This window comes from Macrobrachium nipponense, chromosome 6 (genome assembly GCF_015104395.2).
Source record: "Macrobrachium nipponense isolate FS-2020 chromosome 6, ASM1510439v2, whole genome shotgun sequence".
Lineage (NCBI taxonomy): Eukaryota > Metazoa > Arthropoda > Malacostraca > Decapoda > Palaemonidae > Macrobrachium > Macrobrachium nipponense.
In genome coordinates this window covers 118589242-118604295 of record NC_061108.1, presented here as the reverse complement: position 1 = coordinate 118604295, position 15054 = coordinate 118589242, and the positions used below count along the sequence as shown (strand labels likewise).

The 15054-nt window shown below is 41.0% G+C and overlaps 2 protein-coding genes across 2 annotated transcripts; both read left to right on the top strand.

Moving 5' to 3' along the window:
• The first annotated feature begins 7379 nt into the window (after positions 1–7379).
• On the top strand, positions 7380–10001 carry LOC135216618 (golgin subfamily A member 6-like protein 24). The gene has a single exon (XM_064251999.1). It carries the CDS (start codon positions 7380–7382, stop codon positions 9999–10001), a length of 2622 nt encoding a protein of 873 aa, XP_064108069.1.
• Positions 10002–11485: 1484 nt separating this feature from the next.
• Positions 11486–14528, top strand: LOC135216617 (uncharacterized). Its single transcript, XM_064251998.1, has 4 exons — positions 11486–11819; positions 11881–12159; positions 13025–13434; positions 13563–14528. Exons 1-4 carry the CDS (start codon positions 11486–11488, stop codon positions 14526–14528), a joined length of 1989 nt encoding a protein of 662 aa, XP_064108068.1.
• The last annotated feature ends 526 nt before the right edge of the window (positions 14529–15054 follow it).

Sequence of the window (15054 nt, the reverse complement as noted above, 5' to 3'; positions counted from 1 at the left end):
TATTATATGTATATTGCCATAAAAAGTGATAAATATAGATATAAGATAGTTAGCTAACTTCGGTATAGTAGACAATTTAGGAATGAAAAGTTCACAAAAATATGCAAATTACATTACAGATGTGTGTGATTTCTTGGTTCAGAAAAGGACCTTTCTCAAAATGACGTGATGTAAATAATTATTACAAGGCCAACTGCAAACAAGGCACTTCAAAAAAGCCAGATAATAATTACTCTGTCTACCACTTGAACCATGAAGTTGAAGCCCCTGCATTGCATATCGTCCTCGAAATCCAAGGTTTTTCGAGCGTAGAGAAGACCCGAACTCCTAGCAGATCTGATGTGCGGCGGTTTCGGGTATGAGTACACAACCGCCCAAGCGGTAGGTGGCAGCACTGTGCAGGTTTACATCGTTTAGAATTATGGTTAAACTGGCATTTTATTAACCTAATTCTATCTATATTAATCCTGAATGAATGCATGGAGTATATTGGCGGCACATTACTTGCAAAAATATAGCATAAGCATGTCACTGGTCAGGTGACAGTATCATGCACCTATACAGACCTAAAACAGGCCACTTAGAACCTGGGGCCCATAGGACCCGGGGAACATAGAACCTGGGAAACATAGGACCAGGGGAACATAGAAACTCGGAATCATAGGACCAGGGGAACATAAACCCGCTCCCATTATAAATGATGTACTTACTTTTTTATTTATTTACTTATATTTGTTAATTTATTTGTTTTTTCTAATAACTGTTCTGCTCCTTATAAATTTTGCATTAGCTTTTGTCTCTTCTTTTCGAATGAACGCCGTGTTCTTTGGAAAATGAAATGAGTTTTGAAGCTTCTTTGCAATTATCTTAATTGCAATTTCATTAGAATGGTTTATTTTGATTTCCCACGGGCATCGAAGAAACAAAGGAACACAGCAACTTTAATTTTATCAAGTTATTTTGTAAATATTTATTTTTGTTCAAATTTCAAAAATGTGCCTGAACGTTTGATTATAAATAGTAGAATAAAAGCTTCCATTATAAAAAAACCAAAGTGATATCAAAGCCATTTTGAAAGACAAATTGTTAAAGCATTTCACAAGAATTTTTGTAACACTGACTGCAATGTATTCTAGATGAAAATGTATGTAGTTCTTGATTTGTTGTAAACTTGTGTAAGTAATTTATTGAATCAAAACTTAAATAGGAAAAAGTATGTATTCTTTGGAAGTTTGAATTTCAGATTAACCCCCCAGCCAGAGAGCTGGTAGGTACCTATTCTCCTACTCACCATCGAGTTTTCAGACCGCTAGGTTGGCGGGCCACCGGGTTTATGCAATGGCGCCATTCCCAAGCCACCGGATTGCGGCGGGGATTGAACCCCGGTCCTCAGTACTGGCAGGAGAGAACCTTGCCACTGCGCCATCACGGATACATACACATCACACACACACACGTATATATATATATATATATATATATATATATATATATAATATATAATATATATATAAAATGCTTTCCCTATATAAGTGTAATTTTTTAAGAATTTTATTTACTTATTTTTTTTTGGGTTACTGAACAAGAGACGCCCTTCAAAGGGAAATCTAATCCCGAAGTACTCGCCTGATTTCTGGGAACTGGCGCGGGAATTTGTAAAGTCTATGAGATTCGAATGTGATTACGGTAATCTTATTATAGACACCGATGCTGCTGAAGTGTTACAGAGTGTTACGCGCGCCTTATGACACTTGATGACGTGAACACCTTGTTGTTAACACTTGAATACGTAACTCGTGTTGCAAGAGGTCTTGTCAAAGTTGCGCTAGTCCCCGTTGGTGATGATCCCTGTCGTACGTTGTTTTTGAACCTTGAAAACAATGTATTATTTGCTGATTACATTATTTATTTCACAGCATTTTATTTTCATCGTAAAGCTCATTTGGCTCATTTGATTTGAATGTCAAGAGTTAAATATTACCAGATTAATAAGAAGGTCAAATCTAATCAGGATAATCAGTGTTGGGAATTAATCAAACCGGGTCCAAATCTTATAATCCCTCAATGTATCAAAACGCTCGACTAAAAATCAAACAATAAAAAACAAAGGCAAAATAATAACAGCGGATACTAAAAAAAGACACTTAAAAGAACAAGGAAATAACTTTCCGAAACAATTTCCAAAATAAAATCAAGAAACTCAAAATAGACAAATAATGGGGGAAATTATTATTTTCGGAGTTAGAGTGGTTGAACAGCAAGATGAAAGGATTAAGAAAATAAAGGATATGAAGTGAGCGGGTCTAACGTATATCTGGGAGAAATCTCCACAGTTGCACTAAGAAGTAATAGTTAGAGAGGTTGAACAGGAAGATTGAAGAGAGGAAGTAGGAATGGAGGTAAAGTAAAAGGTTGAAGAATGGGTGGGTACAGCTGGATGCCAAGGGAATTCAGTTAACGCTTTTTAGTAACGGACCAGTTCAGTTGAGTTGAATATCGAATTTAGGCCAAAGGCTAAGCACTGGGACCAATGAGGTCATTCAGTGCTGAAATGCAAATTGAGAGTAAAAGATTTGAAAGGTGTAATAGGAGGAAAACCTCAAAGCAGTTGCACTATGAATCAAATGTTAGGAGAAGGTGGAAAGTAAGATAAAGAAAGAGAATATGAAAGGAGGTACAGTAAAAGAAATGAAGTCCACTGACGGCACTACCCTCTCTTCGGAGTAAGGTGCACGGACGGCACTGGCCCCTTTGGAGAAATTCTTAAATGGAAACTTTAATAGTAATACGTTTGACAAATTCCATCGGGCAACGCAGAAGCCTGACTGACTACTGTCAAAAGACAGTTATGTAACCAATCCTTTTAAATTCTCATTTTAGTTTTCTGTAAAATAAAACTATTGTGCCGGCTTTGTCTGTCCGCCACACTTTGTCTGTCCCTTTTTTCTGTCCGCCTTCAGATCTTAAAAACTGCAGAGACTATAGGGCTGCAAATTGGGATGTTGATCATCCACCGTCCAATCATCAAACATACCAAATTGCAGCCCTATAGCCTCAGTAGTTTTTATTTTATCTAAGGTTAAAGTCTGCCATTATCATGCCTCTGGCAACGATATAGGATAGGCACCACCGGGCCGTGCTTAATTAAAGTTTCATGGGCTGCAGCGCATACGGCGTTATACCGAGACTACCAAAAGATAGATCTGTTTCCGATAGTCTTGATTATACGCTGTGGCGGCTGTACAGAAAACTCGATTGCGCCAAAGAAACTTCAGCGCATTTTTAAGTTGTTAGTTGCTGTTTCTACAAACAAGTGAAAAGAGATGCTGCAGTCTGTAATGTCTTGATTTGTGAGAAAAGAAAAAGCAAGAATGCGCAGTTACCCTGAAAAAACAGACGAGAATTCATCGAGCATCTCTGAGCTTGGGATTCGTTTGCCTTTTCTTTTTCTTGAAGGCTTGACTTGAAAAGGGAGTCGACTGCAAGGCAAAATAATGCCGTTATCTAGCCCAGACCCGACGAAAAACATGAGAATGCAGGGGGGAAGGAAAGAGCCCAAAGCTCACCCTCTAAGGAAGCTATTTCACAAACGATTTGAAATCATGTTATTAGCAATTATGTTCGTTCCTTCCAAACAAACACCGAGACAGGGAACGGAGCTGAGGCTATAGAGAACGGTAAGTGTTGGTTATATGGACAGCAAATAAAAGTATTTTTTTCTCTCCCTCCATCAAAAGGACAAAAATGAAAACAAATTCCCCGAGCTGACTCTTCCTCTTCCGCAACGCAGTTTATCAGATTGCGTTCACAAAAAAAGAAAACGAATTTAAAAATATATATAAAAACGGATTTAATTTCCTTTGGAGTTTGGCAACGAGCAAACAATAAAGGGAGAATTCTCTTCAATCCCCAGAAAAATATGATGAGTTTTCTTTAACCGAAGGTTTTCCAGGAAATTTAGGAGCATGAATTGGTGGAAGAAATAACTACGACCCTGGAAGTTGAGCTGGAAGGAACGAGGTTTTTTTCTCTCTTAGGATTTACAAAATAAAGGTTGCTTTTTCCTTGTATACATTATACAGCTAAAAAAAGGGTAAGTCTAGCGTCATCTCTATCTTCATTATTAGAGTGACGTAAATGTGATATTACACAACTTTCAACTTTTAGCCGTTACCCTGCAAGAAGGATTGGCTCCAAAGAAATACAAGGCGACGGTTACTGTTCTTCATAATTTAAACGATGTGGTCAATGCCATTCATACTTTATTGTGTATGGTCACTGCTATTCATACTTGAAATGGTGTGGTCACTGCCATTCCTATTGTAAAGGGTGTGGTCACTGACATTCTTACTTGAAATGGTGTGGTCACTGGCATTCATACTGTAAAGGGTGTTGTCACTGACATTCATACTTGAAATGGTGTGGTCAGTGCCATAATTATTGTAAAGGGTGTGGTCGCTGTCATTCATACTTGGAATGGTGCGGCCACTTTCTGAACAGTTTGCGTAACAATCTTTCCATTCCCATTTCCTCCAGGAGCTGGGTTTGTGCTAACTACGTCATCTCTTTCCCTGCCACCTATACGTTTGTATCTAGTCACCTAGCAATACCAGGCTTTCATGTTCTCCAAGGCCACGCAGACTCTCCCAAAAACATTTTTTTTTCACTCTCTGACGAACCATTACTTCACTCAACAAAATTAAGCGAGATTCATGACAACAAGACCTTTTTTTTTATATTTAACTGAACAACTCAAACAAAAAGAACACCCAAGGTTACAACATTCAAGAAAATTATGACAGAGAAAAGAGAGCACTTTGCCCCGTTCGTTTCCAGGTCACGTTTCCTTTTCAGAGAACCAGGAAGAGGTATTCAGCCAACAAAGTTACTCCTTCCTTGTCTATATTTCAATCCCCAGGGTACACAACAAGAGGTAAGCTGCAACTTGTTTTTCAACTTCCGTAATGTGTGTGTGTATGGAGGGATTAAACCTCGCCCTTTTTTTATTTCTTACCTGGGTTTCCGAGATCCTTTTACGCGCCATTCCATTATACCTTCGGCTGTGCATATACGCACACAGGGTGACAGCACAGACCCATGCACGCCAGCACATTATGGGAATATATATATATATATATATATATATTATATATATATATATATAATATATATATATAACAGCAATTATTTGGGCTTTTTTTTAACAGCAATTATTTCGGCTTTTTTAACAAGTCATGTTGAAAAGGATTGCTGCATCAGCTCCATTAATTTTATAGAGTCTTCTTTATTTTCCTTGACAGCAATTATTTTGTTTTTTTTAACGGTAATTATTTGGGCTTTCTTAACAGTAATTATTTGGGCTTTTTTTAACAGGAATTAATTTGGCTTTTTTGACAGCAATTATTTTGGCTTTTTAACAGTAATTATTTGTACTTTTTTATTAGCAATTATTTTGGCTTTTTAACAGTAATTATTTGGACTTTTTTTAACAGCAATTATTTTGGCTTTAGTTAACAGCGATTATTTTGGCCTTTTTTAACAGCAATTATTTTGGCTTTTTTTAACAGCAATTAATTTGGCTTTTTTTAACAGTAATTATTTCAGAACAGAAACTTTATTTTTATTCCTTATTTTCTTTCAATCATTATCCTCCTGGAAGACTGAACTTACCCAGTGTTTATGCTTGAGTCTGCATAAGGCCATGTTAACGAAACAACCTGGAGCCACTCCCTTTTAGAAAATACTGCATAATGTCTGATATACATATATATATATTAATATATATATATATATATATATATATATATGTATGTATGAAGTATATGTATGTAGTTGTATGTATGTATGTATATGTATGTATGTAGTATATACATTCTCATACATAATTCCGGTAAGTGTATATTTTACGTGTTTAAGATAATGATGGATCTCCAGAATATGTAGTTGTTTTATCTAAGTTCAAAGGAAAGCAAAACTATCTTCGCACACATGCACACAAAGACACATAATATATATATATATATATTATATATATATATATATAATATATATATATATATATATTGTATATATATATATATATATACTATATATATACATATATATATATATATATATATATATATATATATATATATTATATATATATATATTATATATATATATATATATTATTATATATATATAATATATATATATATATATATATATAGATATATATATGCCCCAGGGTAACAGCACAGACCCACGCACGTTCAGCACATTAGGGGAATATATATATATATATATATATATATAATATATATATATATATATGTGTATATATATATATATATATATATATATATATATATATATATATATATATATATATATATATATATATATATATATAGAGAGAGAGAGAGAGAGAGAGAGAGAGAGAGAGAGAGAGATAGGGCATTATAAAACTTATATTTTAGAGGTCATATAATAGATTTAATTCAAAGGTGATTTACGGAAGTGGGTGATACCTGCTTCCATGTTATGTACAAATGGAAAATAAAAATAAAAAGATATTTCTCGAGATTTTTTCTATTTTATTTAATATGTAAATTGTATTTTTTTAAAACGGTCTAGTATTTTTCCTCTGACTTTTTCAAGTTGCATCAGTGGAAATACCGTAGATGTCTTCAATAGTAATTTGAGTGATTTTTTTTTATTAATAATTATGTTTTTGCAAGATTCAAAGTTTATTTGGTAGGATCGGACATGTTAAAACATCTGCGGTCATCGATCAATCTTCTATATTTTTCTTTTATGTGATTAAAGCTCCATGTATAACATTTTTTCACGGCCGTTGATTCTCTCTCGGAAAACTCCGCAGTTGAGTCTTCCCGAAGTCGGGAACGAAGAAGAGAGACGGGAGTCGAAGGAACCTCTGAAGCCCGCTGTAGATCCTGGATCCTGAAGACTTTGGGGGACTGGCTTTCCCAGGAATCTGAAGAAGAGAGAAGGAATCGGAGGAGCCTCTAAAGCCTGCTATGGATTCTGGATCCTGAAGACTTTGGGGGACTGGCTTTCCCAGGAATCTGAAGAAGAGAGAAGGAATCGGAGGAGCCTCTAAAGCCTGCTATGGATTCTGGATCCTGAAGACTTTGGGGGACTGGCTTTCCCAGGAATCTGAAGAAGAGAGAAGGAATCGGAGGAGCCTCTACAGCCTACAATAGATTCTGGATCCTGAAGACTTTGGGGGACTGGTTTTCCAGGAATCTGAAGAAGAGAGACGGGACTGGGGGCTCTTTGTGGTTCCTGAAGACTCCAAAATCTTTGGAAGAAGACGCGTCATATCCTGAGACTAACACTTGCTCGACCACCATCAACTGTATACTACAACAAAGATGGCTGTAAAATATCTAGTTGTACTTGTATGCGCAGTGCTTGCAATGTTTCTAAACAATCTTGTCAGTTGTGTGCAGGAGGGACTTGTTTCCCTTTATAACTTATATTTTGGACGGGACGTCGCCGTGACCTTGTTTCGGATTGATGAGGCATTGGTGTGCGAGAGACCAGTCGTCACCCCTGCAAACACCGCCAGTTGGTGGACAGGAGGAATTCCTCTTGTTGCCGTTGTCGCTGGCGGAGCAGCTTGTCTGACCTCTCTCGCACTCGCCACTTGGAAGATCCGACGTCACGAGGCAACCCGGAAACAACTGCTGGAAGAGGCGGAAGATCTCCGGAGGGAAAACACTTGTGTTGTTGCTGAATTCAGGAAGCGCGAGCAGGAGCTGATAAGCAAGAACGAAGAATTGGATGCAGAACTGCAGCGATTTAAGGAAGACAATTATGTTCTGGAAGAAAAGCTACTGGGCATGGAAAGGCTCCTCGAGGAAAGTAGGCATAGCAAAGAAGATTTAATGACTACTTATGACTATGTGATTGTGGATAAGGAACGTCAAATTGAAGAATTGTTGGCCCAGGAAGAAAAAAATAAGGAAGATTATGCTCACCTGGAAAGAAAATTACTCGACTCCCTTAGCAACAATGAGGAAATGGAAAGACGGATGAAGGATGCAGCAGAACTCTCAATTTATCATCAAACTCTAATTGAGGGAAAAGATGAACAAATCCAGGTTTTGCTGGCTAAGGAAGACGAATTTAAAGAGGCCTGTGATCGTCTGGAGAGAAATCTGCTTGAGGCCCTCAGCAGGAACGAGGACATGGAAATGCTCTTGGACGAAAAAGAGCGTGAAAAGAAAGAATTGAATAATCTTTTTGACAACCTGATTGAGAAGAAAGATAATCAGATCAAAGATTTTTCGGTGCAGGAAGCTGAAATGAAGAAGGTTTGTGAGCTTTTAGAAGGAAAATTACTTAACGCTGTCAAAAGCAAGATGGACGTACAACAGCACCTGAAGGAGAAGGAGGAACAGCTCACAACTTGTCAAACTGAGATCGAGGTAAAGGATGAAAAAATACAGGCTTTGTTGTCTAAAGAAGATGAAATGCATGAGGCCTGTGAGCTTTTAAAACGAAAATTACATAATGCCCTTAGTAATAAGGACGACATGGGAAGGCTGCTGAAGGAGAAGGAGGATGAAAAGACTGAGTTAGTAGTTTATTGTGAAACTCAAATTCAGGAGATAGAAAAGGTCCTCAAGATGGAGAAAGAGCAAAACTTGGAGCTGACAAATAATTATGAAGAAACGGTCGAGGACTTGTTTGTTTCCTGCAAAGATTTGTTGGCAAAAGAAGTTGCACTAAAGGAAGAAAGAGAATATTTGGCAGTAAAACTAGAAGAGGCCCTAAATACAGTGGAGGAATTGGAAAAGCTTCTAAAGAAAGAAAAAGATGAAAAGCTTGAGCTGACAATTAATTATGAAGAAATGGTCGAGGACGTGTATGCTTCCTTCAAAGATTTGTTGGCAAAGGAAGTTGCACTAAAGGAAGAAAAAGAATATTTGGCAGTAAAACTAGAAGAGGCCCTAAATACAGTGGAGGAATTGGAAAAACTTCTAACGAAAGAAAAAGATGAAAAGCTTGAGCTGACAATTAATTATGAAGAAATGGTCGAGGATGTGTATGCTTCCTTCAAAGATTTGTTGGCAAAAGAAGTTGCACTAAAGGAAGAAAAAGAATTTTTGTCAGAAAAACTAGGAGAGACCCTTAATACAGTGGAGGAATTGGAAAAGCTCCTAAAGAAAGAAAAAGATGAAAAGCTTGAGCTGACAATTAATTATGAAGAAACGGTCGAGGACGTGTATGCTTCCTTCAAAGATTTGTTGGCAAAAGAAGTTGCACTAAAGGAAGAAAAGGAGCTATTGGAAAAAGAACTCAAGGACTTGCTGGTGAAGAAAGAAAAACTGGAAAATAGTAAAGAGTCCTTGGAAGATAAATTAGAAGAGGCCCTCTGTTGCAGTCACCGAATGGAGAAGTTGTGGAAAGAGGAACAAGAGTTGAAACTAACAATGGAAGTTAAGTGGCAACAAGCAATGAAGGAAAAGGAGGAAGAACTGAACATGTGGAGGCAAAAATGTGAGGAATCTGATGTGAAAGAAAGATTGAGAGAGAGAACTGAGAAACAGAACCTAGAGAAGCTGCAAGAACTCACAGAAAAATGTGAAGAGTTACAAAAGAAATGTCAGGCAGCGGAGGAAGATAAGGCAAAGGAGGAACTAAGCAACAGAGAATGGCGAAGAAAGCAGGCAGAAGCTCTGAGGAAGCAAGATAAATTCTTGTTGATGAGGCTTTTCAACGGAATTACTCACAGAAATAACCTGTTAGAAAATACAGAAAAGGAAGAGGGTGAAAGAAATGAACAAGAAAATTTAAGTCACCAGGAGTACTGCTGTGACCAAGATGAAAAAAGAGGATACTTAAAAAATCAGTGGTCAGCAGTAAATAATATTGTGGAGGATATTTTAAAAGGACAAAGTAGTGCTGAAAAGAGCTCTAGCAGCATGGCTGGGACATCTGCCACTGAGGATGGAAACTGTTGGTCACCAAGAGATGCAGCAGATTAATCTCCTATGGTCGAAGAATAGACAAGGATCCTGCTTTTGATGCAGCACTCAGATGGAGAGGTGCTCCGAATCCTGTGGTGGCCTGGACTTTGTGGTGTAGGTGACAATAGTGACACACAGGCACCTGACAGTGCTGGGCATTCCATGACTGGCTGCTGATCTTGCAGGCCAAACCAAGGTGCAGCAGCAAAAAGCATGCTACACAAGGTAGGTACACAGTTCCTACTGGGTTCCCCCACCCAGTGGCCTGTGTCCCCCCCTACTTTGTGAAGCATGCTTCCTGCTGCCTTACCTCGGTCTGACCTGCAAGATCAGCAGCCAGTCACAGAACACCCTCACTATCACTTGTCTGTCCATCACCTATACCATGTGGCAATTGCTTCTTGCTACACCGATGCATGATACACAGTGCTGGGTGTTCCATGAACGGCTGCTGACCTTGCAGGCCAAACCAAGGTGCAGCAGCAAGGAGCATGTTACACAAGGTAGGCACACATTTCCCACTGGGTTCCCCCACCCGGTGTCCTGTGTCGCCCCCTACCTTTCGAAGCATGCTTCCTGCTGCCTTACCTCGGTCTAACCTGTGAGATCACCAGCCAGTCACAGAGCACCCACACTATTGCTTGTCTGTGCATCTTCAGTGCCACTTGTTCTGCATGGTACATGCTGACCTTGCCAACTGAGCCAAAGTGGAGCACCGGAGTACAGGACAATAGGGTCCCAACCCCTCTGTGGTCTGTGCTTCACAGCCTCACTTTGGTTTAGCCAGCCAGGTCACCAGCCAATCACACAGCACCCTCGTTGTGAGTGGCCATTGCATCACTGGTGTCACTTATACCATGTGGTGGTTGCTGACCATTCCAACTGAACCAAGGTGGAGCAGTGGAGTGCAGGCCACAAAGGGTCCCACCCTCTCTGTGACCTGTACTTCACTGCCTCACTTTGGTTTAGCTAACCAGGTCACCAGTCAATCACACAGCACCTTCACTGTGAGTGGCCATTGCATCACTGGTGTCACTTATACCATGTGGTGGTTGCTGACCATTCAAGCTGAACCAAGGTGGAGCAGTGGAGTGCAGGCCACAAAGGGTTCCACCCCCTCTGTGGCCTGTACTTCACAGCCCCACTTTGGTTTAGCCAACCAGGTCACCAACCAATCACACAGCACCCTCGTTGTGAGTTGCATGTGCACCACTGGTGTCACTTATACCATGTGGTGGTTGCTGACCATTACAGCTGATCCAAGGTGGAGCAGTGGAGTGCAGGCCACAAAGGGTCCCACCCCCTCTGTGGCCTGTACTTCACAGCCTCACTTTGGTTTAGCCAAGAACATTGCATCACCGGTGTCACTTATACCATGTGATGGTTACTGACCACTCAAGCTGAACCAAGGCCACAAAGGGTCCCACCCCCTCTGTGGCCTGTACTTCACATCCTCACTTTGGTTTAGCCAAGAACATTGCATCACCGGTGTCACTTATACCATGTGGTGGTTGCTGACCATTCCAGCTAAACGAAGGTGGAGTAGTGGAGTGCAGGCCACAAAGAGTCCCACCCTCTCTGTGACCTGTACTTCAAAGCCTCACTATGGTTTAGCCAGCCAGGTCACCAGCCAGTCACACAGCACCCTCACTGTGAGTGGCCATTGCATCACTGGTGTCACTTATACCATGTTGTGGTTGCTGACCATTCCAGCTGAACTAAGGTGGAGCAGTGGAGTGCAGGCCACAAAGGGTCCCACCCTCTCTGTGGCCTGTACTTCACAGCCTCACTGGTTTAGCCAACCAGGTCACCAGCCAATCACACGGCACACTCACTGTGAGTGGCGATTGCATCACTGGTGTCATTTATACCATGTGGTGGTTGCTGACCATTCCAGATGAACCAAGGTGGAGCAGTGAAGTGCAGGCCACAAAGGGTCCCACCTTCTCTGTGGCCTGTACTTCACAGCCTCACTTTGGTTTAGCCAACCAGATCACCAGGCAATCACACAGCACCCTCATTGTGAGTTGCATGTGCACCACTGGTGTCGCTTATACCATGTGGTGGTTGCTGACCATTCCAGCTGAACTAAGGTGGAGCAGTGGAGTGCAGGCCACAACGGGTCCCACTCTTTCCGTGAATATTTTAGTTTTATTTAGAGATTCTAGTTTTTTTGGTACGGGGGTTTGTCAGGTATTTCCTTTCTTAAACTAGAATCTGAGTGTTGGTTGTATTTCCATCCAATAGATGGCGTTGGTTGTCCATTCTATCATCCTTGGGTGTTGTTTGCATTCGCTTCAATAGATGGTATTGGTTGTTCTGTTCGTTATTTTAGTGTCCTTGGTATTACTTATTGTTTACTTTTGATTTACTTTCCAAGTGTTAGCCACTACGTTACGAACCTCGCAACCTTTCACATGGTAAGAAGTTATTTGCTCTTTGTTGTATACCTAATTTTCTATGTAAATAATTATTATGTTAAGCTATTATGGTTTAATAGTGATATATTAACAGTGACCTTTTGTTCTAAGCTATTGTTTGTGTATTTATTTTGCAGACACACTACCTTACCTTGCCTTGCCTTGCTTGACATTATCTTGCCTTATGGTGTCTTGTCTGTTTGACATCTTGTCTTAACTTGGATGACCTGTTGGATGTACCATTTTATTTACCTGGTGCAAGATCTGTCATAATGGATCCACCATCTTCAGCCATCTAGACAATTTCAAGAATGTACCCACATTCTAAACCACTACGTACCATCTTCAGCCATCTAGACAATTTGAAGAATGTACCCACATTCTAAACCATTACGTACCATCTTCAGCAATCTAAATAATTTCAAGAGTGTACCCACGTTCAAACCTACGTATCATCTATTACTATTAGAAGTTATTCTATTTATTGGTAACAAATTAATAATTTTTATAATTCTTTTTACTTGATACCAGTCTAGGCAAAGTATTAGGTAACAAGTGCCCAATACATTTCCATCTAAGCAAATAAAAGCTTGACAGCTTCATAGCCTCACTTTGGTTTAGCCAACCAGGTCACCAGCCAATCACACAGCACCCTCATTATGAGTTCCATGTGCACCACTGGTGTCGCTTATACCATGTGGTGGTTGCTGACCATTCCAGATGAACCAAGGTGGAGCAGTGGAGTGCAGGCCACAAAGGGTCCCACCCCCTCTGTAGCCTTTACTTCACAGCCTCACTTTGGTTTAGCCAACCAGGTCACCAGCCAATCACACAGCACCCTCACTCTGAGTGGCCATTGCATCACTGGTGTCACTTATACCATGTGGTGGTTGCTGACCATTCCAGCTAAAACAAGGTGGAGCAGTGGAGTGCAGGCCCCAAAGGGTCCCACCCTCTCTGTGGCCTGTACTTCACAGCCTCACTTTGGTTTAGCCAACCAGGTCACCAGCCAATCACACAGCACCCTCACTGTGAGTTGCATGTACACCACAGGTTTCACTTATACCATGTGGTGGGTGACCTTTCCAGTTGATTCAAGGTAGAGCAGTGGAGTGCAGGTCACAAGGGTCCCACCCACTCTGTGACCTGTACTTCACAGCCTTACTTTGGTTTAGCCAACCAGATTACCAGCCAATCACACAGCACCTTCACTGTGAGTGGCCATTGCATCACTGGTGTCACTTGTACTATGTGGTGGTTGCTGACCATTCCAGCTGAACCAAGGTGGAGCAGTGGAGCGCAGGACATAAAGGGTCCCACCCCCTCTGTGACCTCTACTTCACAGCCTCACTTTGGTTTAGCCAGCCAGGTCACCAGCCAATCACACAACATCCTCATTGTGAGTTGCATATGCACCACAGGTGTCACTTATACCATGTGGTGGTTGCTGACCATTCCAGCTGAACTAAGGTGGAGCAGTGGAGTGCAGGCCGCAAAGGGTCCCACCCCCTCTGTGACCTCTACTTCACAGCCTCACTTTGGTTTAGCCAACCAGATTACCAGCCAATCACACAGCACCCTCATTGTGAGTGGCCATTGCATCACTGGTGTCACTTATACCATGTGGTGGTTGCTGACCATTCCAGCTGAACCAAGGTGGAGCAGTGGAGTGCAGGCCACAAAGGGTCCCACCCCCTCTGTGACCTCTACTTCACAGCCTTACTTTGGTTTAGCCAACCAGATTACCAGCCAATCACACAGCACCCTCATTGTGAGTGGCCATTGCACCACTGGTGTCACTTATACCATGTGGTGGTTGCTGACCATTCCAGCTGAACCAAGGTGGAGCAGTGGAGCGCAGGACATAAAGGGTCCCACCCCCTCTATGACCTGTACTTCACAGCCTCACTTTGGTTTAGCCAACCAGGTCACCAGCCAATCACACAGCACCCTCACTGTGAGTGGCCATTGCATCACTGGTGTTACTTATACCATGTGGTGGTTGCAGACCATTCCAGCTGAACCAAGGTGGAGCAGTGGAGTGCAGGCCACAAAGGGTCCCACCCCCTCTGTGACCTCTACTTCACAGCCCCACTTTGGTTTAGCCAGCCAGGTCACCAGCTAATCACACAGCACCCTGACTGTGAGTTGCATGTGCACCACTGGTGTCACTTATACCATGTGGTGGTTGCTGACCATTCCAGCTGAACCAAGGTGGAGCAGTGGAGTGCAGGCCACAAAGGGTCCCACCCCCCCTGTGGCCTGTACTTCACAGCCTCACTTTGGTTTAGCCAACCAGGTCACCATATAAGAGAGAATTCACCCCTAGAATAGATAATGAAGATAATGATATAGAAGTAAGGGACGAAAATAGTGAATATTTAGCTGACATAGAAATTAATGAAGCTGATATTGTGCAGGCAATTAATGAAATTAAAAATGGAGCTGCTGCAGGGCCTGATGGAGTCCCTGCTATTTTGTTAAAGAAAGTAGTTCATTCTATCGCAAAGCCACTTGCAATATTATTAAGACAAAGTGTAGATACAGGCAAGATTTATGATGAGCACAAATTAGCATATATCACCCCTACTTTCAAAAGTGGATCAAGACTAGAGGCAAGTAATTATAGGCCTGTGAGTCTAACATCACAT